At 41.3% G+C, this 27,511-nt stretch overlaps 1 protein-coding gene and 1 non-coding gene across 6 annotated transcripts in view; both read left to right on the top strand.

Moving 5' to 3' along the window:
- The window catches only part of KIAA2012 (KIAA2012 ortholog), a 109,353-nt gene that overhangs the window by 64,114 nt on the left and 17,728 nt on the right, over positions 1 to 27,511 (top strand). For all 5 annotated transcript variants that reach the window (XM_058708911.1, XM_058708891.1, XM_058708902.1 and 2 more), the window contains 2 exons: positions 6,020 to 6,157; positions 15,421 to 15,493. In XM_058708911.1, coding sequence (XP_058564894.1) covers positions 6,020 to 6,157; positions 15,421 to 15,493 — 211 coding nt within the window. The remainder of the gene's footprint in view (positions 1 to 6,019; positions 6,158 to 15,420; positions 15,494 to 27,511) is intronic.
- Positions 13,457 to 13,559, top strand: LOC131505806 (U6 spliceosomal RNA). The gene has a single exon (XR_009258579.1). It is a non-coding gene; the product is annotated as a U6 spliceosomal RNA (small nuclear RNA).

Genomic DNA, 27,511 nt, shown 5'->3' with positions numbered 1-27,511 from the left:
AGAGTTGAGGCATAAAAAAGTAGATAGAGACCAAAATTTGTGACAGGAGGAAAAATAAGAAGGCTCTTCTCTGGTTTCCAACCAAACTGTCTCTCTACCATGCCTCCTTGCACAGCCCTCCTAAAACTGTCCACTCAGCACATCTCACCAGCAGCAAATTGCCTTTAGAACACAAAACACAGGCCAGGATGTCAAGTGGCCAAGATGAACAGGATGAACCCAAGTGACAGGCACAGGGACCACAGGGCACACTTGTGATGAGTGGAACCACACCATGGCTTGGGGTCCTTTCTCCTCAGAAAGAGCCTATGCAGGCAAATGGGGTTTTGAATTGAGATCCTGGTGTTCCATCGGGCCTCCTAAAGACTAGAGGTCTTCTGTTTCTCCAGGCCGGGGAAACCTAGATTGAGACAAGTTCTCAGAGGAGGACCTAGGGTGGCTGGGGTGGCTGACCTTGCACAGGCAGGGTCTCCTCCCAGTTACCCTGAGTTGATAGTGTATACAAAGCCCCTGGCCCACTGAGATCCCACCCCAGGCAGCCCAGTCATAGGGAGCCCTATAGAGCTACATTCCCTTCTTAGCCCCCACTGTGTCCCCATTCCTACTGCATCCTTTTAGTTCCACAGGCTTCCATGGGCAAGAAATAATAGGGCCTGAGAAGGCCAAGTGCTGGGGAACTGGCCAGACCCTTCAGACCCCAGGCAAGAGTGACCCTTTCCAGGATTTGGTCCCCACCCCCCCCCCAGCAGGGAGCATGGTGAGGGGGAAGTTCAGAATCCTAGTCCTCCTCACCCCTCCCCACCCCCAGTGACTAAATCTCTCAGATCTATTCATCCCCGCTGGGATTCAGAGTCCCTCAACCCCCAGGAAAGTGGAAGGACAGACTCTCAGCCAAAGAGGGGGGCCTGGTGGTCCAAAGGAGAGACTCGCTCTTTTCCTTTTGTTTGCTCACAGGAGGGGACAAATGCCCTGTGTGCACAGAGGTTTGATGTGACAACTTGATAGACCACATAAGGGTTTCAGCAAAGGCCTCCCGACCCTGCTCTCCATGCATTAAGATAATGATGGGGTGTGTGCCCCAGTACATTTCAGATCTTGGCTACAAAGGCCTTCCTTCCTTCTGTTTTCTTCCTCCAGCTCAGCTTGCCCACAGGTTCCCAGAGACTCTTGGCAGCTTTCTCTCAGGCAGAATGAAGTTGTGAGCTGCGTGGGAGGCAGTTAGACAGCGAGAGTGTTGCAGCCTTCTTAATGAGGGACAATAGCTCCTCTTGGAGCCATTAAGCCACAGCTACAGAGATGGGGAACCCCAATTAGAAAGGAGTGGGAGAAGTAAAGAGGAGGGTCTGAGAGAGATGCCTGCAGGACAGATCTATATCTTTGGGGCTCTGTGGGCCCCATGGGTAGAGATATAGCTGACTGGGTTTAGGATCTGCTTTCCTTCTTAAGGTTAAACAATCCAGTGACTACAGAGCCAACCCTCGGTGGTGACCCTTCAAAATACACAAATTGAAAAGAGGAGGCAAAATTACCAGAGAGAAGGGTTTTTCTTTAAGTTTGTGGCTCAGAGATTATAAGAGTAAGAAAGAAAGGAAATTATATTTATTTAATGGACATCCTCTGTAAGTTTTGCTATATTATGTATGTGAGCATATGGATATTTGTATTACAACCGATAGCTCTCTTTTGTTCTGGCGTTCAACTGAATCACATTATGTTTACAGCAAGATAATAATCCTGGATTTTCCATGGCTCACTCTGTCAGAGTATAAGATTAGCTCTCGAATTCATTAACAGCCATCTCCTTTTAAATGTCAGATAACTTTTTAAATGCCAAGTACTTACGCAACACCTTCTGTGCAATTCAAATCAGCTTTACCAAATTAACTCATTAATCTTTGTTTCACTTACTGACGAGAAAGGCTTCCAGGTGTTTTTAGCAGAACATGAAAATATTAAGGTAGTTACAATACAATATAGGTGGGTTTTGATTTTCTGCTAAACATTGACCCTTCCACTGGTTTTGTAATCATTCCCAGCAAAGCATCCATGTAAAAGAAACATAAAAGCCTCAGACATCTCTCCTTTCTTCTAATTCCCCCATTTTCCTTCCCTTCTATTTTTCCTTGTGTTTTCTTCCCCTTTCTACATCTTCAGATACCTTGACTCCTGTTTGCTATTTATCCTGCCGCCTTTGCTCTCAAAATAGCCCAAGAGCTGCAAGTGTCAATTATGATGGTTCTCCCACCCAGAAACAGAAGGGCGCCTTGCAGGATCAGGGATGGAGCTCAAAGGGCTGCTTAGAACAGGCCTAGAAATCAGGAATTTCACTGTCCTTTCATAGAACCCCTACCTAGTTTTACCTCTGAATAATCAGATACAGGCTGCACTGACTGCTAAAGATAGATCCTTCCAGAGTTGTCTTCTTCTTGTCCCCCAGTTTTCTGTTCCAGTCACCCTGGAAAGATTTTCCCTCATCACCCAAAGGCAAGTCCCACCCCTCCCCATCAACTTCCATCTTATCCCATTTCACTGTCTTCATAGACTTATCTAAAATCATCCAGCTTGAGGTTCCTGGGTGGCTCAGTTGGTTGAGCATCCGGCTTCAGGTCAGGTCATGATCTTGTGGTTCGTGAGTTCAAGGCCCGTATCAGACTTGCTGCTGTCAGTGCACAGCCCATTTCGGATCCTTTGTCCCCCTTTCTCTGCCCTTCCCTCACTCATTGTCTCTCTCTGTCTCTCTGTCTTTCTCTCAAAAATAAAAATAATTAAAAATAATAAAAAACAAATAAAATAAAATCATCCAACTTATGTATGTGTTTGTTTGCCTGGCACATACAATATCACCAAATAAATATCAGTTTAATGAATAAATGAAAAACCATCCCAACACATGGCTTTGTTGCCTGATTTTAACTTTCTGACTTTTTCTCTTCTCACCACCTCCCAGAATCCTCTTTATATATTCAATCTTTTCTTTCCTCCAAACCCCCAAACCCCCTTTCACTACCATTTATTTGTTAGAACAGTTGAATGTAATAAGCAAAAACAGTTCTTCACATTCCAGTGACTAGAGAGCCTTCACTGAAGACATTCCATCAAGCTAGAATTCATGGCCCCTAATGTTAAAGAGGTGAGCCATACAGTCGGGAGAATTGTTTTATCACAAAATTTATGGTCAGATAATTTGGAGGGCCTTTTCTCAAAGCCTCTCAACTGCCCATTCTTCAATCTGAGCTCCACATAAGGAGTTAAAATAAAGTGTCTGACTCTTGATTTCAGCTCAGGTCATGATCTCATGATCTCACGATTTGTGAGACTGAGCCCTGCATCAGGCTCTGCACTGACAGCATGGAGCCTGCTTGGGATTCTCTCTCTCCCTCTCTACCCATTCCCTGCTTGCATGCATGCACGTGTGTATGCTCTTTCTCTCTCTCAAGATGAATAAATAAATAAACATTTAAAAAGAAAGATTTACAGGTCAGATGATTTGGAGGGACTTTTTTTAAATTTTGTTTATGTTTATTTTTGAGAGAGAGAGACAGAGCATGAATGGGGGAGGGGCAGAGAGGGAGACACAGAATATGAAGCAGGCTCCAGGCTCAGAGCTGTCAGCAAAGAGCCCAACATGGGGCTCAAACTCATGAACCACACCAACATGACCTGAGCTGAATGAAGTTGGACGCTCAACCAACTGAGCCACCCAGGTGCCCCTTGGAAGGACTTTTCTCAAAGCCTCTCAACTCCCCACTCTTCAACCTGAGCCCCACATAAGGAGTTAAAGTAATTCTAACCATTGGAACTGGCTGTGAGTATGCTTTTGTCTTCTGGGCTAACACAAAACCTTCTCTGGAAGATAATGGAGAAGTTTCCCTCAAATCAGTATTGTCTGATTTCTATTATTCCACCCAGTGATTCATGCATGATTTTGGAAGCTAGAAAGCTTCAAATTTTTTGTGTGATTCTAGCTCAGACCCAATGTTTTCATTTGATCTAGAAACAGGGAGGGGCTATCTTGCTCCAAGAAGCTAATCAGATATATGACTGAGATGACAAAAAATTGGATATGTAACTGTCCAGGAAAGTCTTTATCTCTAGCCATATTTCAAAACAAAGGAAATGGGTGGGGGCGTGCATCAAAATGATGGCTGCTTGTGGGGGCCCAACAGTTAATTCATCATTAATACTTTAAAGTAATATAAATGTTATAGGAGGGGGAGTTTATAATGGCCCAGAGAGACAGACATCTGAGATTTAGTCTACTAGAAAATATGGAAATGATCAAATCCACACCCAGGGTGATCTCATGGCACACTAGTGACCCCAGCAAGTCAGCCCTAAAGAATAACAAATAACTTTCTTCTTTGTGAAGGAGGAGCCAGTGCTATGCAGAGGATAGGCCTCTGGAGGTCAGCACGGACTTCCTGTTAACGATGTTCTCACTGGCTCTACCCATTGTAATTGAATTGGGCTATAACATGTAGCTTGCGCCCAATGTGATTGTTACTCTTTTGTTCAGCAAATGTGTATCAAGTATCTGTTTGTTTCCATACCCTGTGCTAGGCACTACTGTTACCTAGAAACAGCACAGTCATGGTTCTTGCCCTCATGGAGCTTGTAGTCTAGTGGGGAGGGGAGTTGGCTGCACAGCATGAGCATCATTGTGGGCAATGAGGGAAGTGCTCAGTGCTCTGGATGTCACGGAAGGTACATGGGACAAGCAAGCCAGACCGGAAGGATGAGGAGGAACCCAAAGGGAGGAATGCGTTCCCAGGAGGGGGAAGGACAGTCTCCAGGAACTGACCTTGGAAAGGTCAGTATTGATGGTAGTTGTTTGCACTTGCTATTCCCACAGTGAAGTAAACAGTTCCTGCAGAGAGCCCCACAGAACCTTCCCTGACCTTCTTCAGAGCTTTGCTCAAAAATCACTTTCTTATGGGGCCTTCCTGCTTAAAATTGCAGCCTACACTGCCATCCCAGCTACTCCTTACTCCCCTCTCTGCTTTATTCTTCAAGTCACAAATCACTGGCAGACATAACTTATGTTCCACTTACTTGTTATCTCTTCCCTCTCAATGAAATCTATGTGCAGTTTTCATGGGGCTGGAGACTTGTTTGCTTCTTGCACTGCTGTATCTGCTCTACTGGGCATAGAAAAGGCACTCAATAAATACTTCTTGAATGACTGAATGAGGCAGGAGAGATAGTCCAGGGCCAGGCAAGAAGGGTCTTATAAGCTTTTTAAGTGGGTTGGCCTTCATGCTGAGGGCAAGGGCCTTTGAATGTTTTAAGCAGAGTGGTATGGTCCACTTTGCATCTTGGAAAGATCAACCAGGTTGCAGTATGGAGCATGGGCTGGAAAGTGACATCAGATCAAACTTTGTTGTGTTCTGAATCATGACATCATTTTCATGTTGTGGTAACAGGAGAGAGAGCATGGCCCGAGACATTGGAGAGGCCCTAGTCCCCTGTATTAGCCCATTCTTCCTTCCTTGTTGCTAGATTCATCCAAATCACTCCTCCTAACACATCAAATACATTTTAAGGTTGCAAATAAACTGGAGTATTGCTATAACTTTATCTGCAAGGTAGATTTGATAACCATTTGTGGAAGCTATATGGAGTCTGGGGCACACGGTAATTATCAGCTGGATAGCTTTGGGCTAATTATGTTAAATAACTCTCAGAGCCTGCAGTTCCTCATCTGTGAAATGGGAATACCAAGAACTGCCTCACAGGGTTGTTATGAGGATTCAATAAAATGATTACAATCCTGAAACACAGGAAGGTCCTTTTTTCCACTTTCCTATTACACTGACCCCAGGTATGAATTAATAACCAGTCTTGGATTATCCTCTCTATATATATGGGTCCCCTGTGTCTTCAATGATAAAAATAGGTGTTATGACTAGTGTTCCAACGATGAAAAATTACTTTCTATAAATATTTGGGGATTTAGACTAGCTCTTGTCGCACTGTATATCATTCCTATGAAAGTTGGGCTTTCTGCTTCTCTTCACAGGGAGCCCAGCAGTCCTTGGAGGCAGCAGCTCAGAAGAGAGGAGAGCCTCAAAGTTGTATAAATAAAGGGCTGATATGTTCAAACAGAAAAGAATTTTACACACGCAAGCTGCACATCGACATGACGCCGTTCCTGAAGGTGATCTCACACTGAGAAGACGAGGAGTTTTATAGACACATACACAGGCATCCCAGTTAATACATTTCTGCATGGTACAAAAACAGCTTCAGAAGTCCCTCAGAGTTCCTGCTTTATCAGAAAGGACAGAAAATAGGCAGTTTGTAGCAGATGAAGGAAGAACAAATTAGGACGGTAATCACAGCCAGCCATCGGGGACAAATCAGTTGGGTGTCTGGTTTGGGTGGTGGGGGACAAAAAAAAGAGACCAGAAAGGATAACCTTGAACTACCTCATAAAACAAACAAATATAATTCATTTTATCTTGACAGTAGCTAAAATAATTGTTACTGTTTTATCACTGTAACTGAGTAGAGCTGGTATTCTGACTGGAGAAGACTTATTTTTGGTAACTATTTACAAGTCAACTGCATATCCTCTTTGGATGTCTGACCTTATTGTCTGTTCTCTGAGAGTTCATTATTCTCCTCAGTTTCATATCTAGTTAAGGGTACTGAGAGTTGCTATGGTGGGGATGTCATTTGTCCACCTTTGCAATACTCTGTCCTGCCCCAACATCTAACACAGTGCCTGGCACATGGAAGGTGCTCCCTAAATGCTCCATAAATTGACTGCCTTCTTATCCAACAGCCTTTGGGTTTAGGGTTCTCTTCTTACCCATTCTTTGCCCCCCTCAGAGCTAAATGGACCAGAAATAAATGATCAGGGAGTAAAAGAAACTAATCAGGAACAAAGCAAGACTCCATAAATTGACTGCCTTCTTATCCAACAGCCCTCTAGCTTAGGGTTCTCTTCTTACCCATTGTTTGCCCCCCTCAGAGCTAAATGGTCTGGAAATAAATGATCAGGGAGTAAAAGAAACTGATCAGGAACAAAGCAAGCCTTGGCTTAGAAGGATCTCAGATCCTTTATACTACCCTAGAGAACAACATCCCAGGCCCTTGATAGTGATGAGGAAAGACAGAAACAGAGGAGAGGAAACCAAATATATGTAGGTTCGTGATGGTGGCACTATTCAATGCTATAGACTGTCAGAGACTTCAAGGGTCACGAGGGTCACCCTCTTAACCTCAGCTAATCCAGAGTTCTCAGGTTACATCTTCTCTGGGCTACTCCAATCCCAGCCAGAACTGACAATGTGGGGCTTTGATGAAGAGTGATGTATTTGCCCCAAATCTGTCTCACTCTGTGGCTGGGCTCTGCTTTCTTCTGTTTGCTCTTAGATAGGCTCTTTCCCCATGTAGCAAGAGGACTATTGACTTCTCTTTCTAGATCATTCTGGAACTGAATCTTATTGACCCAAGTTGGGTCACATGCCCATGCCCAAATGAATCACTGTGGCCAGGAAATTGGAATACACTAACTGACTCAGCTTGAGGCTACAGGACTAAAAGTGGGGAGAGGAAGAATGTTTCAAAAAAGAAAACAGGGTCCTTATAACCAGAATAAGAAAGAATGATTCTGGGCAGGAAAAAAAATGCTACAAGTATTCAAAACAATTACTTTGATTCATTTCTTATTATATTAGTTTCTAGGGCCACCAAACAAAGTACCACAGACTGGGTAGCTTAAACAATAGAATTTATTTTCTCACAGTTCTGGAAGCCAGAAGTCTGAGATCTAGGTGTTGGCAGGATTGGTTTCTTCTGAGACCTTCCTACTTGGTTTGTAGATGGTCATCTTTTCCCTGTGTCTTCACATGGCCCTCTCTCTGTGTGTGTGTCTGTGTCCTAATCACCTCTTCCTCTGAGGACACCAGTAATATTGGATTAGAGCCCACCCTAATGATGAATGCATCTCATTTTATGTTTTAAAAAAATTTTAATGTTTATTTTTAAGAGAGAGAGACAGAGTGTGAGCAGGGGAGGGGCAGAGAAAGAAGGAGACACAGAATCCAAAGCAAGCTTCAGGCTCTGAGCTGTCAGCGCGGAGCCAAACGTGGGGCTCGAACCCACAAACCATGAGATCATGACCTGAGCCAAAGTCAGATGCTTAACCTACTGAGCCACCCAGGCATCCCTGTTTTTAAAGACTGTATCTCCAAATGCATTCACAGTCTGAGGTACTGATGGTGGACTTCAATATACAAATGTTGGAGGAACACAATAGAGCCCAAAACACCTACACTAATGAAACTATTCTTTTTTTCCTTAGCATCAGTTTAGTTCTCCCTTTAAGGCCTAAAGAATTCTGGTTGGTACTTTCCAGGATGAGGTATCATCAGTATCATCACTATTCATTCCATCTATAGTGAGCATCTACTGCTACTCTGTGCCTGACCCTTTCTGGGCATTTGGAATACATAAGCAAACAAAACAGACCGAGATCCTTGTCCTGCCCCAGGCAACACGTATAGTATGTTCAAAGGTGATAATTACTATGGAAATGAGATAAGTATATTTAGGGAACATCTGGTAACTGCAGAATTCAGAGTATAGAATTTATAATAATTGTTTTGCGTATTTAATGTCCACAGTGCTTTTGTGGTACACTTTTTGTTCAGTAATGTTGGTACCATGTTACCAAGGGAAGGGGATGATCATCCCTAAGGTCCACTTTCTGATCCACCCTTTTTAAGACTAACAGAAATTATAACTCAGTCTGCTTCTACAGGGGACTTATAGGGACTCACTAGGCTTTCTGACTCCCAAACTGTCCTTGCCCAAAAGAGCACACCCTTTCTTGCAAATGTTCAGTGTTAAAACTCTCCTTAGGTAGACTTTTTTTTTTTGACATGGTAGCTACTAGATTCTTAGGGGTTGCCTTCTAGAAAAGGACAAATCTCAGGGCTTGTATAGAAAAGGATGGTGAATTCAAACAGAAAGTTCTGTCCTCAGTATCTTGAGCTTTATAGAAACCAATTCATTCTACACATGTCATTTGTGTATTTCCTGTCAATCCACACGACATTTCATTCATTTTTCCTGGTGCCTGTAGGAAGCATTGCACATTTCAGGGGATAAGGGTGGGAGATAAAAATATCGAGGCTGAAAAGGGAAATGGAAAGAGATGCAAATAATCATAATTGCTAACATTACTGAGCACTTTCTCTGTGCCAGACTCTGTTCTAAGTTTTACATGCAAGAACTCATTTAATTCACAAAACGAATCTAGGAAATAAGTAACATTATCCCATTTTACAGGTAAGAAAACTAAGGCATTGAGAGGTTAAGTAACTTCCCAAATGTCATACAGTTGGTAAATGACAGGAACAAGATAAAGACAGCCCATCTCCAGAGCCCATGTTTTCAACCATCTGCCACAAAGCCTCACTGCAGACGCCAAATGAGTGACAGTCATTTCTGTGACTGTGCTTCCTTTTTAGTAAAATGGAAATCATAATACTGGGACCTCCATACCCATCTCTCAATGGTGAGGCAAGGGTCACATGAAACAATAATTTTGAAAGAATGTTCACACCTACAAGAGATTCAACTCATAAAGGAGAAATGAATAAACATTCATTGACTCCTGCTTGGGACCAGGGCCCTCACATACTGGAAATTTATTTAATTTTCCTACCCCTTTCCTGGTGAGTGTATAGATTCCAGCTGTACAGATGAGGAAATTGGGGACTGGTAAAATGAGACAATAATCAGTGACATGGCTGCCAGCAGAGAGAACTGGGATTCAAAGCCATAAAACCCACAATACGTGATGTTGATGAGGTCTATCTACTACATTCCTATGAAAATTTAATTATACATCTTTGTTTTGGCTTCAGAACCTAGGAGAGGAACAGAGATTTAATAATATATTTTAATCTTAATACAAGATACCTTATGATTTTCATAAATTGTTTTTCTTTATTAAAGAAAATGTGTGGGGTCTTTTTTTTAATTTTTTTTCTTTATTTAAAAAAAAATTTTTTTAACGTCTATTTATTTTTGAGACAGAAAGAGACAGAGCATGAACGGGGAGGGTCAGAAAGAGGGAGACACAGAATCTGAAACAGGCTCCAGGCTCTGAGCTGTCAGCACAGAGCCCGACGTGGGGCTCGAACGGACCACGAGATCATGACCTGAGCCGAAGTCGGCCGCTTAACCGACTGAGCCACCCAGGTGCCCCTAAATTTTTTTCTTTAAATGTTTATTGGTTTATGAGAGAAAGAGACAGAGCATGAGGGGGGGAGGGGCAGAGAGAGAGGGAGACATAGAATCCAAAGCAGGCTCCCGGCCCTGAACTGTCAGCACAGAGCCTGACGTTGGCCTCAAACCCACAAGACGAGATCGAGATCGTAACCTGAGCTGAAGTTAGACATTTAACTAACTGAGGCACCCAGGCGCCCCCATGTGGGATCTTTTAATGCATAAGAAAAGTTGTACTGCCTTGAAGTTAAAACTCTTAAAGGAGATACTGATTTTCTTCCATTATTAAGGAGGTCATTTAGATGTATGTATTGTGGTATGTTACACAGACTTTCTAAACGTATTTTCCTAAACAGGCCTTTTAAGAACTCTGTATGTATTTATTATTACTCCATTTCAAAGGTGGAGAGAGTGAGTTTCAGTGATAGGTCATGCGGCTGGCTCCTGGCCCACAGGACCCCCACCTCTGACTCCAGCATCCCATGCTCCTCCCGTCCCCTGGCAGCTCCTCATGAAAGCCTGCTGTGAGCCTAGAAGTACCATGCTCAGATGGGGTGCTGTGCATGAGGGTAGTGGGCAAGACCAGAGGAAGATTCTCCAAGGAGAGATGAGAACTTCAGGTCACCTGGCCGAGCCCCTGTCAGTTGAAGCAATTGAGGCTCAGGGTTTAAGTAACTTGCATGATCTGTAAGGCATGATGTGTAGGAGTCAGGGCTTCCAGGGCAAGCAGTCCGACTCCAGGACCTGCACCCCAGCCACTCAGGCAGCTGTGTCTCATGTCTGGTTTCGGTACTGCAGTTTGTGTTTACAAAGTGTTTGTTACTATCCCCACCCACCCACAGCCCTATAATACCATACTGCTGCCAGTGCTCTTTCTAAATACAGCTCAGTCATATCACCGGTTTGCTTGAAATTCCTTACCATGTCCCCATTGGCCTTCTGGTTAGATCCTGGCATCAAAGATGTATTTCTTTTATAAATAGGAAAATATAACAAATCAATTTTTTTTAACTCCATACTGCAACCGGCAAAACCTGGCCCCTGTCTAATTCACACTGTCCGTGCACTGCAGCCACCCCAAACTGCCCCCTGACCAGCACATGCCTCTTCCTCTGCCAGGAACTGCCCTACCTCCCTTTCTCTGCAAGACTTAGCACCATGTCCCCTGGTAAACAAACATTCCCCAGACTAATTTAGCTTCACCTTCTGTGAGGTCCTGCAGAAATCTGTCATAATCTGTCACAACATTTATCACCCAGCATTGTAATGCTGAGGTTTTATGTCATTTCTCCACAAGCCAGTAAGCTGCTTGCGAATAGATCTTTCATCCTGGTGCCCCCAGTGCCTAGCACATGACCTGGCACACAACAGACACTCAATAAATGTTCATGGGCTGAAGGAACAGATGAAGAGCAAATGACTTGGCCAGAATAACTGAGCTAGGATTGAATTTTCAATCCTTCAGCTTCTTTGGCACACTCACCAAGTGTCATTACACTTGTTTCAATGTTTCAATCATTCAGTTTAGTCATTGCACTTGTAACTCATATTAAAAACGACAGATTGTGGGGTGCCTGGGTGGTTCAGTCCGGGAAGCATCCAACTCTTCCAGATGAGGTCACGATCTCACGGCTCCTGAAATGGAGCCCCGCGTCCAGCTTTACGCTCAGTGTGAAGCCTGCTTGGGATTCTCTCTTTCCCTCTCTCTCTACACTACCCCCACCTCACCCTGTGCTGTCTCTCTCTCTCTCTCTCTCTCTCTCAAAATAAATAAACTTAATGGGGCGCCTGGGTGGCGCAGTCGGTTAAGCGTCCGACTTCAGCCAGGTCATGATCTCGCGGTCCGTGAGTTCGAGCCCCGCGTCAGGCTCTGGGCTGATGGCTCGGAGCCTGGAGCCTGTTTCCGATTCTGTGTCTCCCTCTCTCTCTGCCCCTCCCCCGTTCATGCTCTGTCTCTCTCTGTCCCAAAAATAAATAAAAAACGTTGAAAAATAAATAAATAAACTTAAAAAAAAAATGACAGGGGCACCTGGGTGTGTCAGTCGATTGGGTGTTTGACTTCAGCTCAGGTCATGATCTATGTCATGGTTCATGAGCCCCACATCAGGCTGGCTTCTGTCAGCACAGAACCCACTTCAGATCTGCTGTCCCCATTGCTCTCTGCCCCTCTCCCGCTCACATGGGCATGCGCACGTGCTCTCTTTCTCTCTCTCTCAACAATGAATAAACATTTAGGGAAAAAAATGACAGGTTGCATTTTGTTTAGTTTTAGGTGTTGTGTGTGTGTGTGTATTTAAGTGGGCTTCACACCCAGCATGGGGGCTCAAACTCATGAGCCTGAGATCAAGTACTGGGTTGGGATCAAGAGTTGGTGCTTAACTAACTGAGCCACCCAGGCACCCCTGTAAAGAGATTGTTTTTAACAGTTGTGTAGTATTCCATTGTATGAATTACCATAATGTATTTGACTAGTCCTCAATTGGTAGGACTTTTAGGTGGTTTCAGTCTGTTGCAGTGAATAACCTTAGGTATAAGTCATTTCTCATGTGTGTTCATATATCTAAAACATGACAGGTTTTTTTTTTTTATAGTTTTCTAAGCAACAGACAGAATTTCAAATTAAGACTACTTCTTGGGGCACCTGGTGGCTATTGGTTAAGCGTACGACTTCGGCTCAGGTCATGATCTCACGGTGTGTGAGTTCGAGCCCCGCATCGGGCTTTGTGCTGACAGCTCAGAGCCTGGAGCCTGCTTCAGAAAAAAACAATTTTTAAATAAAAAAAAATTAAAAAGACTATTTCTTCTTCTAATAGGGATGTGCCAGAAGATTCTTTCAAAGTCCCTGACTCTCTCTGCCTCCATCTCCCCATCTGTAAAATGAGAAGAATATTTCTTGCCCCTGAAGGCTCATAGCTACATATTAAGACTGAAGGTTTACCCTTCTTGCCTTTGAAATTCTTCCAAAGGAGCAAGCTTGTTTCTCCCTTTTAATCCAGTTTCCTGTTAGATAAATAGGGCATGTCTTTCCGTTTATCTTTTTTCTACTCTTATAACTTAGCAGTTTACTATGACTGAGGTGGGTTTTCCTGCTGTAATTTTTCAAAAACCTTTCCATTTATTTAGGGATGATTTTTTTTTTCTTTACTGCACCAAGACCAAATCCTGTTTGTCTCCAAAATGAGAAATAACAAAAGAAAGAAAATTACTTTACTCGCTTTAGCAGCATATATACTAAAATTGGAGCAATACAGAGAAGATTAGTGTGGCCCCTGCACGAGGATGCTATGCACATTCCTGAGCATTCAGTATTTTCTTGTATACCTGAAACTAATATAACACTATGTTGACTAACTGGAATTAAAATAAAAACTTAAGGGGAGCCCGGCTGGCTCAGTTGGAAGAGCATGAGACTCTTGATCTCAGAGTCGTGAGTTTGAGCCCCATGTTGAGTATAGAAATTATGAAAAAAATAAACTTAAAAAAATTTTTTAGGGGTGCCTGGGTGGCTCAGTCGGTTAAGCGTCTGACCGGCTCAGGTCATGATCTCGCGGTCCGTGAGTTCAAGCCCCGCGTCGGGCTCTGTGCTGACAGCTCAGAGCCTGGAGCCTGCTTCGGATTCTGTGTCTCCCTCTCTCTCTGACCCTCCCCCATTCATGCTCTGTCTCTGTCTCAAAAATAAATAAACATTAAAAAAAAATTTTTTTTAGAAACTTATCATAATAAAAGCAAAAAAGTAAGGAAGGAAGAGAAAGAAAGAAAATCACTTACCTGCTCTAGCTCTTTTATGTCAGAATCTCATTGGCTACAAACGGTAAGCTAACAAGTGAAAAATACACAGGGTAAAAAGCTATAGGGTGAGAAGAGAATGTCAAACAAATTAGATTAATTGTCTCTTTCCAGAGCAGCTTGGGTATTTGATAATTAAGTGGAAAAACTGATTGTCACTAAAGGTAGAGGAACTTTAGTCCTAGGAGAAACTTCCAGGGCTCTCCATATCCAATTCCTTCTTTGTAGCTGAAGTGAAGCTAGGGACTCAGCAGAGATCCCCGTGACAAAGACCAAGAGCTGACTTCATCAGACACATGTGGCTTTACTTAAGTCTTTGACTCTACCTGTCACGTCACTTTGGCTACCAACAAGTTTCTCTTCTAATCTCTAGAGGAGATCAGTGACTCTCAATCCTGGCTACATGTTGGAATCACCCAAGAAACTTTAAAAATGCCCTAGTTCCAGGGGCGCCTGGGTGGCTCAGTCAGTTGAGTGTCCGACTTCAGCTCAGGTCATCATCTCACAATTCATGGGGTCAAGCCCTGTGCCAGGCTCTGTGCTGACAGCTCAGAGCCTGGAGCCTGCTTCAGATTCTGTCTCCCTCTCTGCCCCTTCCCTGCTCATGTTCTGTCTCTCTCTGTCTCTCAAAAATAAATGTTTAAAAAAAAAATTTTAAATACCCTAGTTCCAGAAAGTCTGATTTTATTGTTTGGGGGTAAATATTGGATATCATACCTTTTAAATAATTCTAACTCATAGCCAGGGTTGTGAACCACTATTATGGAAATTTCTAGATGGTGGATTGCAAGCAATTTGTATGACTGAGAGAAAGAAGGAAGAGGGGATTCAATGTGATAAGAAACCTAATCCGTGGCAACCTTGGAAACTCCACAAAAGGCCAATCTGACCCTTTTGCTTCCTTGCCTTACACCTTCAGTCCTTTCCATTTGTTCGAGATAAGACCAAAGCCCTTAATCTGCCTTCAAGTCCTTGGGAGTCTGATTCAACCCACCCTTCCTATTCTTTCTGCCTTTGCTCTCATCACATCAGTCATCCATCAAGTCCCTGGAGGTACCTTTCTTCCTTCTCCAGTTGGTCTGTGCCTGTGGCATTCTTCTCCCCACCCCCTCCCCCCAGTTAACGCCAGGCATGGAACACTGTACATGTGGATGGGACAAGCCTCCCACAAGAGAAATACAACTAAGACGTCCATAATGCTCAACAGTGCAGCTAAGCCCACCTGGCTCTTTAGGGCTGTTCACACTGGTACTAGACTTCTTGGACACTGAAGTTAAAATAAGTTGACAAAGAAGGAGAAGAACTGGATTTCCAAAGGGCATAGACAATAGGAGTGTTTGCCTTTATTTTGTCTTATGTACTTTTTTTTATTGTGTATTAACCTAATAGGAAAATGGAGATGAAATGGACTATCATGAAGAACCAGGAGGACCCCTCAGAGAAAATCATCAAGACACCCAAGGTAGAGACAGCCAGGTTGGGTTTTAAATCTTATCACAACAATCATCTGATGAGGTTTGCATTGGTTCAAAGATGTTAATGGGGAATGACCCTTCCATTTCCTCTCAGCCTGGAAGTCAGAAAACAGACCAATGTGCTGAGTTCAGACTCTGATTGTTCTTACTTAATGCATCACAAACCAACTGATGACGATAACATGCTTTTATATTTTTGGACTTACTGAAAGGTTTCTTTCCTGCCAGAGGCCACAGATTGATGGAAGAGAGTGGAGACTCTGGGGTATCACAAAAAGGTCACATAGGCACTTCCACTTTTCTGTTCCTCCTGCCCACAGGGGCGTGGATATGCAGGTGCAGGAGCTGAGGCTCCCTGGCTAGAGGGTTAATATTCCAACGATGGTGGGGGGCAGTATCTTTAGAGACACAGACCCTGCTGCCCACCACCCTGGGTGGTCAGGCTGTTTGAGTGTGGCTTCCTCCAAAAATCATGCTGCATTTAATAATGATGATTCTAGGAAACATTGGGCCCAGAACTGGGCTTTTTGGCATAGTTCATATTCCCAGACCCTGAGCTAGACTCTAATCTCTTCCCTGGGGGTACCTGTGCATGCTGTGTGATACTGCAGTTGGGTAGGCCCAGGTACCAGAACTGTTCTTTATCCTCACTGCATCTTGCAGGAATGGAAATAGATAAGTGAGAGACACTTGTGTTCTCAAGGAGTGGATGAGTGCCAGCCAGAAAGAATTGCTTATTGTTTGCTGTACAAAGGCATCCAGCAGAGAGAGCAAATAGGGGCCTGTGCTCTGCCCCCAAAGCCATGCACCCCAGGACTGGGGGTATCCATGCAGAGGGGGCTCCTTTCCCCCTTCTACCGGCCCTTCTACTGGGGTAGCTTTCTTAAATTCACATAAGGTGCTCTATATAGGCTAGCAACAGCAGCTCTGTTCAGCTGAGTGGAGAACGTGGGCTCTGCAGTTGGACTACTGCCTTAACCCCTCTGTGCCTCAGTGTCCTTTTTTTTTTTTTTTTTTTTAATTTTTTTTTTATTTTTGGGACAGAGAGAGACAGAGCATGAACGGGGGAGGGGCAGAGAGAGAGGGAGACACAGAATCGGAAACAGGCTCCAGGCTCCGAGCTGTCAGCACAGAGCCCGACGCGGGGCTCGAACTCACGGACCGCGAGATCGTGACCTGGCTGAAGTCGGCCGCTTAACCGACTGCGCCACCCAGGCGCCCCCTCAGTGTCCTTAACTGAGGCTGAAAACAGTATTCCCCTCCTAAGGTTGCATGAGAAATAAATGAAGTAATTCATATACAGTAACACTTTAACGAATACTGTATTATTTTTTTTAAGTTTATTTATTTATTTTGAGAGAGAAAAACAGTCAGAAAGGGGCAGAGAGAGGGGGAGAGAGAGAGACTCCCAAGCAGGCTCTGCACTGTCAGTAGAGAGCTCAATGTGGGGCTTGAGCTCACGAATCTGAGATCATGACCTAAGCTGAAATCAAGAGTCAACCACTTAACCAACCGAGCCACCCAGGTACCCTAATACTGTATTACTCTTGACTTGGATATCATAATGATTAAATGTCTACCCTCTCAGGGTCACAGTCATGACACCATGACTCTTCCTATCTCCTCTAGACCCCAAGAGATGAGGAGACCATGAGAGCTCACTAGAAATAAAAGTGCAAAGTCATGGATTTGGAATTTCACCTTAAATTTGATATTTTTCTGTTTACATATTTTAGTGTTTCTTTCATTTGATATTCTAAACAAAAATAATTTTATACTCATTTAAAAAGATTTCACTGCTGGGTATGTGGGTGGCCCAGTTGGTTAAGTATCTGACTTCAGCTCAGGTCATGATCTTCAGCTCAGGTTCATGAGTTTGAGCCCTGCTTCGGGTGAGCAAGAGCCCTGCTTCAGGTGAGCCCTGCCTCACTCCCTCTCCCCCTCTCTCTCTTGCTGCCCCTGGCTCACTTGTGCCCTTTCCGTCTCAAAAATAGAATAATAAAATAAAAGATTTTCAGACAATAAAATATTATGGTAGCCCAATCTCTGGGTTTGGTCAAGCTTTTAAGCAGAGTTCTTGCTGAAATAAGTCTCCTTGCCCCCTCCATTTTCAAAGCTGAGTGACAGTAACCAGGGAAACAATGCTCCAGTCTTCAGACCTTCCATATCATAAGTCACATATGCAGAATGTGAACACTGACAAGGCTCCAAGTACAATGGGGGTTTTAGGCAGTGCAGAACATGGCCAAATCTAAGCAATGACCACGTCAGTCGAAACAGTTTTCCTTTCTCATGACAGAGGAACAGGCTTCGGCTGAGTTCCACAAAGGTTATCCAGACAGTCTTTAATGCAGTGAAATATCACTGCAGAAAATTAAAGAAGGCATTTGCCTGTCCTGAATGATAAATGCTAATGTTTAAAAAAAGATTTCAAATCTTTGTAGGAAGAAAAGAGAGCTTGCCAAGGAATTTTTTCTTTAACTATTTAAGGATCGATTTTCCCCATATAGGCCTTACATCTAATTGCCAAGATTTTATTCTCTACTACTCTAAATTAAGTAGTGATCTTCATGTTTAAATTATGAGCAGTGAGCCAGTGCCATATCTACCAAGAATGCCTTGCATCTTACACTTGGTGAAATTACTGCATGCAAGTTTTCACCAGACAAATCAAATTGGCAACCTCCAAATCAAATCGGGTTTGGAAAATTGCTCATGTTAAATACAAACCTTTCCTTTCCACCTCTTTTCCCCAACCCCTCAGTCCAAAAAAAGAATAAAATTTCAAGTCTTGTTTATTTCCTAGGCCAGTTGTTCTCAAACTTCAGTGTGCATCAGAACCCCCTGAAAGTCTGGTTAAAATAAATTTGGGGTCCTGCCCCTAGAGTTTCTAACTAGATCTGGGTTGAAGTCATCTGTAAAATGGAGGTGCCAATACTACTTACCTCATGAGGTGGCTGTGAGATAAAGGAGTTAATACATGTAATGTGCTTAGGAGAGTGCCTAGCACAGAGGAAGTGCTCACTATGGGTTAGCTATCAGTCTATTTCTTAAAAACCTTAATTTAGTAGCCGTAAGTCTTGTCTCCTTGTCAGGAGAGACTTGTTCTAAGTTGATAACATGATGATTACTTTCTAGGTCAATCTCAATGATGGGGGCTTGAACTTGGCAAGACTGGTTGAGTCCTTTGTGTAAGTCCTTCTTTTACTTAAGTCCACATGTGGACAGCAGACCCAGTCTGAACAAAGCAGCCTTGCCAGCCTCTGCCTTCTGTGAAAGGCTATGTGCAATAGTGATGTAACCCCTTACAATGTGGCAGAATTTGAGATACTCTTAGAAAGAGTGAGAGATTTGAGGAGGCCTGCATGAGATACAGGGGGTCCCTAATGAGTAGCCTGAAACAATGGGGGGGAAAAGACAAAAGGCAGGTCTTACAGAAACCCTTAGAAACCAGTGAGCCATTTCTATTCTACTAGGGAAAAATAGGCCCAGAGCATTATTGCTTTATTGAAGAGATGGGTATGCAGTACTTAGGATATTGATGCAACTGTTCTAACAAAGACCAAGATAAAGTGACTTCAAATAAGATGGAAGGTTTATTTCTCTCTCTCGGAAAAGTCCAAGCTGGCAGACAAGAGGTAGGACAGCCCTCCCCTGGGTTCCTTCTCTCTGCCATCCCCTTTGCCATTACCCTTCTCTACATCTTAAAGCTGGCTCAGCATCTCCTCATCCTGAGGACAGGAGAGAAAACATCAGTGTTGGGCCCACAGCTGCCTTGTAGGAGCATAAATCCCATTGGTCCACTTAGCTGTAGAGAGGTTTAAAGGCCTTTCCTCAGGGGCAGTTCCTGGCTCCAGGAATAAACAGCTCCAGAAGGAGCAGATATAATGACTGCCCAACTTGTGCAATGAACTAAGGAGTAGCCAGTGTTGCAAAAAATTTCCCTTAAAGCTGTGGGAAAAATAGATCAGAAGTGTGTGCCCAGAAGTTGAGACAGTGCCCCTGCCCCAGAATCTACAACCTGGAAAGTGGCACCCCCTACAGGGCTGCCACCTGAGGTCAGTCAAGACCCCTTGCTCCCCGATTTGCTCTATATGAAGCCTACACAGTCACTGCACACTGCCAGTACTGGGTTCAGAATTATCTGCTAGTTCCTAGCAGCCTAGATGACCTCCACACTCTGTTATTGCTGTATCTTTCCTTCTGAAAAGTATTTCAAAGTCCTCCTCCATGGCAAGCAGTTGTACATCCTTAAGAATGTTTCTAGATCAGGGCGCCTGGGTGGCTCAGTCAGTTGAGTGTCGACTTCGGCTCAGGTCATGATCTCATGGTTTGTGGGTTCAAGCCCCATGTCAGGCTCTGTGCCAACAGCTCAGAGCCGGGAGCCTGCTTCAGATTCTGTGTGTCCCTCTCTCTGTGCCTCTCCCCCACTTGTGCTCTCTCTCTCTCAAAAATAAATAAAATGTAAAAAAAAAAAAAAAAAAAAAAAAAGAATGTTTCTGGCTCACTCCACTTAACCCAAAATGGAAACCCCAGAGAAGTCCCCAAAATCCCAGAACACAGCTGTTGCCCCTTGATCCTGAAAATTCTCTTCACCTTCCAGGAAGTAAAATTTATTTCTAACTTGAGACCCAAATTCATCAAGACCAAAAAGCAGTTGAACCTACAGATAAAGACAACGTAAGAAAGGCAATTTATAGACCAATCTCACTTATGATCCAAGATGCAAGACTCCTAAATAAAATATAGCCAATCAAATCATTAAGCTTACATTTAAATATGTAATATTTTATATAAATATACAAATATACATATAGTGTGTGTGTGTGTGTGTGTGTGTATACATATACCATGACTGAATTTGGTTTATCCCAGGAATTCAAAGATGGTCTAACATGTGAGAGTCTGTTTATGTAATTCACGTCAAGAGGTTAAAGGAGAAAAACCTTAGGGTCATCCCAATAGATACAAAATGAAAAATAACTTTATGATATCCACCCATTCATAATTTAAAATTATCAAACTGGGAACAGAGGAAGACTTCCTGATTTTAATAAAGAGTGTCTATCAAAAATCTGAAGTACGCATCACACTTTAATGGTAGAACTTTAAAAGCATCCTCTTTAGAGAAAGAACTAGGATAAGGACGCCCTCTGTCATTGCTTCTATTTCAACATTGTAGTAGCACAGTAGGGAAACCAAAAGAAAGGAAAAGGAAAAGGACAGAAAGGAGGAAATGACACTGTCATTATTCCTAGACAATAGCATTATATGGAAAATCCAAGGGCCTCTACAGACAAGCTATTAAAAGACAAAAAGTCAGCAAGATTACTAAATATAGATCAAAACATAAAAATCAATTGTGGAAAAAAGAAAGTGTCAAAACATAAAGTACAATTTATAATGCAATTGTAAGATAATTGTTATTATGAAAACCCCCAAACATACACAAAGATCAGCATAGGAATTCCACATATCCATATCCTGGCCAATACTGTTCACCCACATCCCTGACTCCTTCCTCCCTCTCTTCCATATTATTTTGAAACAAATTTTCCAGCCTCATGTCATTTTATGTATACACACTTGAGTATCTATCTCTAAAAAACAAGAAAAGAAACTTTGGGGGCACTTAGGTAGCTCAGTCAGTTGAGCGTCTAACTCAATTTCGGCTCAGGTCATGATCTCATGGTTCATGAGTTAGAACTCCATGTGGGGCTCTGTGCTCACTGCTTGGAGCCTGCTTGGGATTCTCTCTCTCCCTCTCTCTCTGCTCCTCCCCTTCTCATACTCTCTTTCTCTCAAAATAAATAAATACCCTTAAAAAAAAAGACACTTTTGACATAACCGTAATACTACTATTGCACCTAAAAATTAGAACTATTCTTTAATATAATTGAATATTCAGTTTTTTTAATGCTGTAACTGTCTCCCAATTATTATAATTGTTTCAGAGTTTGTTTGTTTGTGATTGGTTGGTGTGGCCTTCAAGTCTCCTTTAATTTATTGGCTCTCTTTCATTTCTTTTCTTAACTCTCTTAGTTTATTTTTAGGAAATTGAGTCACTTGCCCTATAGAGTTTCCCACAATCTAGATTTTGCTGATTGCTTCCTCATGGTGTAGTTTTACGTGCTTCTCTGTCTTCTATACTCCCTGTAAGTTAGTACTTGGATCTAGAGATTGATCAGATTCAGGTTTGGTTTTTCCTTTTGGAAGACCATTTCATGGAGGGCATTGAGCTCTTCCACCAGGAGACATCGTGTCACTTCATGGTGCCCATGGCTTCAGATACATTCATTCATTACAAGCTGCAAAATAGTGATACTGAAATTCTATCATTCTTTTTCCACTTATTACTTGGAAAACTCCTACCAAAAAAAAAACCAAAACAACTTTTCCTCTTCTATTAGTTATCCACTGGTACAGTTTATACAGGAAGGTAGGATAAATGTAATTTTTAAATATATATCTGTATAGATAGAGGTACATATATCCTACAAATAAATGTAAAAAAAGATATGTGAGACTTTCTTGAAGAAATTACAAAATCTTGTTAAATAAAAATAGACTGAAATAAATATAACATTCTATATAATGTTGTATGTAATGTTTATAAACAGGAAGGTTGAAAATTCTCCCTAACTTAATCTGTAAATTCAATGCAGTTACAATTTTTTTTTAAATCCCCAATCAGGTTTTGGTGGAACATGATAAGTTGATCCCAAAATTCATAAAGGGGCCAAAAATAACCAATAGAATTTTGAAGAAAAACAAAGAGGCCAAATACTAAAATATCAAAAATATTAAATATCAAAAATCACTTTAAGGCCATATGATATTGGCTTAGGGACAGACAGAATAGAGAATCCAGAAATAAATGCACCCATATATGGAAACAACATATGGCAAAAGTGTAAAGAATGAGCTATTTCTCAGTATATAACTTTGAGATAAATGGTTATCCAATTTTTAAATCTTTATCTCACATCAGGTGTGTTTCTTGAAAAAGCAAAAAAAAATTTTTTTAATATTTTCTTTTTAAGTTATCTCTATACCCAACTTGGGGCCTGAACTCACAACCCCAAGATCAAGAGTCTCATGCTCTTCTGACTTAACCAGCCAGGCTTTTTTCTGAAAAAGCAAAAATTTTAAACTTTTTAGAAGAAATATAGAAGAATATCTTTATGAATTTGAGAAAGGAAAAAACTTCCTACCCCTGAATCAAAACATAAGCCATAAAGAAAATTACTGACAAATCAGGTTATATTAAAATGTAAAGTTTTTGACAAGACAGCAAAAACAAAGTTAAAAGACAAATCACAGGGGTGCCTGGCTGGCTTAATTGGCAGAGCAAGCAACTCTTGCTCTTGGGGTTATAAGTTTGAGCCCCATGTTGGGTATAGAGATTATTTTTTTAAAATAATAAAATCTTTTGGGGCACCTGGGTGGCTCAGTCGGTTATGCGTCCAACTTCGGCTCAGGTCATGATCTCACGGTTCATGGGTTCAAGCCCCACATCAGACTCTGTGCTGACAGCTCAGAGCCTGGAGCCTCCTTCAGATTCTGTGTTCCCCTCCTTTCTCTCTCTGCCCCACCCCTCTTGTGCTCTGTCTCTCTCTGTCTTTCAAAAATGAATAAACATTTAAAAATAACATAAAATAATAATAATTTTTAAAAATCTTTTAAAAAGAAAAAAAAAGACAAATCACAGACTATAAGACAATATCTTATAGCGCATAAAACCAATAAAATATTGGTATCCAAAATGTGGCAAGAACCGCTGCAAATAGAGAAGGAGAAGACAATCAACCCCAATGAAAATGGCTGAGATATGACTAGGCAATTAACAGATGAGGAAGCCTAAATAAATGGTCATGTGAGGAAGTCAACTTGCTGCTAATCAGGAAAATTGAAATTACAACAAAAAGAGATATCATTTCAGGTATATATCAGATTAACAAAAATTTAAAAGTCTGCAAACACCCATTTTTGATGAGGATACAGAGTTTTAGAAATTCAGAGCAATTTGGAAATATCCAATAAATTGAAGATACACATACCCTGCAACTCAACAATTTTATTCCCATGTATACCTCAGAGAAACTCTTTTATGTATGAAAAGTGACTCACTCAAGAAGGTTCATTACAGCATTGTAATCACAAAAAGTTGGAAATAATCAAAACAGCCATTGGCAACAAAATGGGTAACTAAATTGTGGTATGTTTATACAATGGAATAGTGTCAATAACTTAAAATAAATGACTGGAAACTACATGTATCATCATGAATTAATCACTAAAATGTTAAACAAAATAAGTTGTAAAATATATAATGATTTAATGTATAAAATAGTATATGTTGTTTTTTAAGTTTTATTTATTTTGAGAGAGAGAGAGCACAAGTAGGGTAGGGGCAGAGAGGGAGGGAGAGAGAATCCCAAGCAGGTTCCGAGCTGCCAGCACAAAACTTGATATGGGGCACATACCCATGAAGCTGTGAGATCCTGACCTGAGCTGAAACCCAGAGTCAGACATTTAACTGACTGAGCTACCCAGGTGCCCCTGTTATTTATAAGTGTATTTATATGTGGCAAAGATATAAACATATGCCTGAGGACACTGTAGGAAAAGAAAAACTGTTCCTTGACCCTCTTAGGGTCTCCTGGCTGGGCCTAAAAAATTAAACTGACACAGATTTAAGAGGAGAAAAGCACACAAATTTATTTAATATAAATTTTATGTGACATAGGAGACTTCATAAGGAAATGGGGACCCAAAGAAATGGTTAAGCCTGAGTGTGTGTGTGTTTTGTTTTTTAAAAGATTTTTTAGTTTTTAAGTTATCTCCACACCCAACATGGGGCTTGAACTCACAACCCCAAGATCAAGAGTTGCATGTTCCACAGACTGAGCCAACAGGCACCCCAAGCCTGAGTGTTTTTATACGAGGTTTGATGAAGAGTGGAAAGTTGTGGGATAATGTGATATTACTTAAAGGAAATGGGCTAAGGAAGGATAATAATTTGGGAGAAACTGAGCAAGGCCTGTTTGTTTGGATTCCTCTTGAAGTTTCTCCATCTTCAGAGATAAGAATGCCTCTTTCCTCTAGGTGGCACTTCTGGTGGGCACCTCTCAAATGGGGCTCTTAGAAGGGGGTGCTTCAGGGGGAGAAAGGGGTGGTGGTCAGAGAATCCTTCCTTCACCTGCCGTTTTTCAAATTCCTTCAGCTTGAAATATTTAATATGTGAAGGTGCCATATTTGGAGTAGTGTGTTCAATGGACAAATACCAAATTTAAGAAAACGGTTACCACTGGGAGAGAGTGACAGAAATGAGATCAAATGTTATACAATGAAGTCTTGGACTGTATCTGAAATGTTTTATTTCTTTAGAAAAAAATGTGAATCAGATATGGCAAAATGTTAAGATTTCACAAAGCTAGGTGGTACTCATATATAGTATTTTTTCTATACTCTGCATTCTTAAAATATTTTACAGATTTTTTTAAAGCAGTTAAAAGTTGTAAATTATTATTCAAAGCACTGGCTTAGTTTATCCCAATATTTCCTAAATATCAGATTATTTTATTGGGGAGTGAGGGGAGCTCGTTTCTATGATCCACCTCCCAGAATTTTCAATTCTCATCAATACGGTGAAATTACACTAATGTAGAAACTCAGCTTTTGGTCAATACAAATGCGCCCTCTGCTGGTCCTGTGGTGCCCTGTCCCAGAGTTCAAAACAGCTATAATGAGCCATGAATGTCCAGTGAAACAGCTTTTACAGCCATGTTAGGGAATGAAACTCCCACAGAATTTCTTTTATCACGAAGATACTTAAATCACCTCCAACTCTCTGTAACATTACATATGATCCAAAACAAAATAAATTCCAAGTAACCACCCCAATCAACCTTCCCAGTTTCCCCAACCACCCTGTACATTAACAATTTTGTCCCCACTGCTATTTCTGGAGGTTGATGTGTGAGATGCTATCCTTAAAGTTTGGGAATGGCAGAAGAAAACCCAAACTACAAAGGTGCTCTGGCTGAGAAGGAGTGGGGGTGTCATGGACAACTTTGAATGCTGAAAAATGGATTAACTATCATATTAAGGAGATGATTGATGGTAGGATGACAGGTGAATTTTTTCTTTTCCAATCTTTCTTTAAAGTTATAACCCCTTTACATAAAGAAAAATGAGGAAAAATAAATGAATTCATGCAGGAATCTACTGCTCAAAGAGAAATAGGGATTGAACATTAGAGTCTACCTTTTGAAAAGTTTTTATTTTGTGTTAATATCCATCTTCCCCAATAAAATTTAAGCTCCCTGAGACCAGGGGCAGGTAGGGGGGTGTCTGTCCAACTCCCCACTCTATTTCCAGCATCTAACACAATTCCCAGCATGTAGTCAATATTTAATAAGCATGTGATAAATGAAGAAATAGATGACCATTTTTCTCAGAGTGTTAAATCAGTACAAATTTTGGGGGGAATGATTTGGCAGTCAACATTGTGCCTTAAAGACTGTATATCCTTTAATAATCATAGATGTGAACAAAGAGTAGGTCTTTTAATAATCAAAAACATTCCTTTCAATGAAATGTTATGCAAAGTTCTTTATAATTATAAAAACTTTGAAACAATCTGAATTTTACAAGTTACATGTCTGGTTAAGGTATGGTACATCTATACAATGAAATGCTATGCTGTTTATTATGATAATTTTTAAGAATATATGGGAAATTCTAATAACATAAAAGTAAATTAAAATTATACATATATTTAATTCTATTAAAATGAGTGTATATGTAGATGGATTAATTTTTTTTAATGTTTATTTATTCTTGAGATAGAGAGAGACACAGAATGTGAGCAGGGGAGGGGCAGAGAGAGAGGGAGACAAAGAATCTGAAGCCAGCTCCAGGCTCCAAGCTGTCAGCGCAGAGCCCAATGCGGAGCTCGAACCCACAAACCGTGAGATCACAACCTGAGCCAAAGTTAGCCGCCCAACTGACTGAGCCACCCAGGCACCCCAGATAGATAGATTATATATGCATGAAAGTGTATACGCCAAAATATTTGCATTAATTGTATGTGAGTAGAGTGATCATGGGTGAGGTGTTTTGGTTCTTGTTTGTTTTTACCAAGTGCCAACACTGTTTAGGCACTTTATTTGTATTAACATTTTTCTTAAGTTTTTTTTAAGCAGATTTATTGAGGGATAATTGATATACGATAAATTACACTTATTTAAATTTTATGATTAGATAAGTTTTTTAAAGTGTTAAATAATACTTTTTTTTCCTGTAAAGATTTTAATGCAGTCAACTTTCCTTTTTCTTAGGCTTTAATGATGTGTAATTATTTGGTAAGGTATAAAATTATTCAGCCAATAGATTTTCTTTCATTGAAATACTAAACATTGCTATGATTTGGGGGTGGTTCCTAGTTTTATTGAGATATAATTGACAAATAGCATTGTATTAGTTTAAGGTGTACAACATGATTTATGTGTATGTTGCAAAATGATTACCACAGTAACTTCAATTCACATCCATCACCACACACAGTTACAATTGTTTTTTCTTATGATGAGAACTTTTAAGATCCACTAGGTAAGTTTTGACATATGTATATACCCATGAAACCATCATTATAGTCCAGATAAAACATTCATCTTTCCCAAACGTTTCCTCATGCCTCCTCCAACTCCAGCCTCCCTTGTCCCCAGCCTCCCAGTGTCCCCCATTGATATGCTTTCTGTCACTATAGATTAGCTTGCATTTTTAGAATTTTCTATAAATGAAGCCATACTATACATACCTTTTTTGGGTCTGGTTTCTTTCATTCCATGTAATTCTTTTGAGATTCATCCATAGTGCTGAGTGTATTAATGCTTCATTTCTACTTACTGTTAAGTAATATTGCTTTGTATGTATACACCAGTTTGCTTATCCATTCACCTGTTGATGAACATTTGGGCTGTTTCAAGTTTTTGACTATT

The sequence above is a fragment of the Neofelis nebulosa genome, chromosome 2 (genome assembly GCF_028018385.1).
Source record: "Neofelis nebulosa isolate mNeoNeb1 chromosome 2, mNeoNeb1.pri, whole genome shotgun sequence".
Lineage (NCBI taxonomy): Eukaryota > Metazoa > Chordata > Mammalia > Carnivora > Felidae > Neofelis > Neofelis nebulosa.
This window is presented reverse-complemented; position numbering and strand designations above follow the sequence as displayed.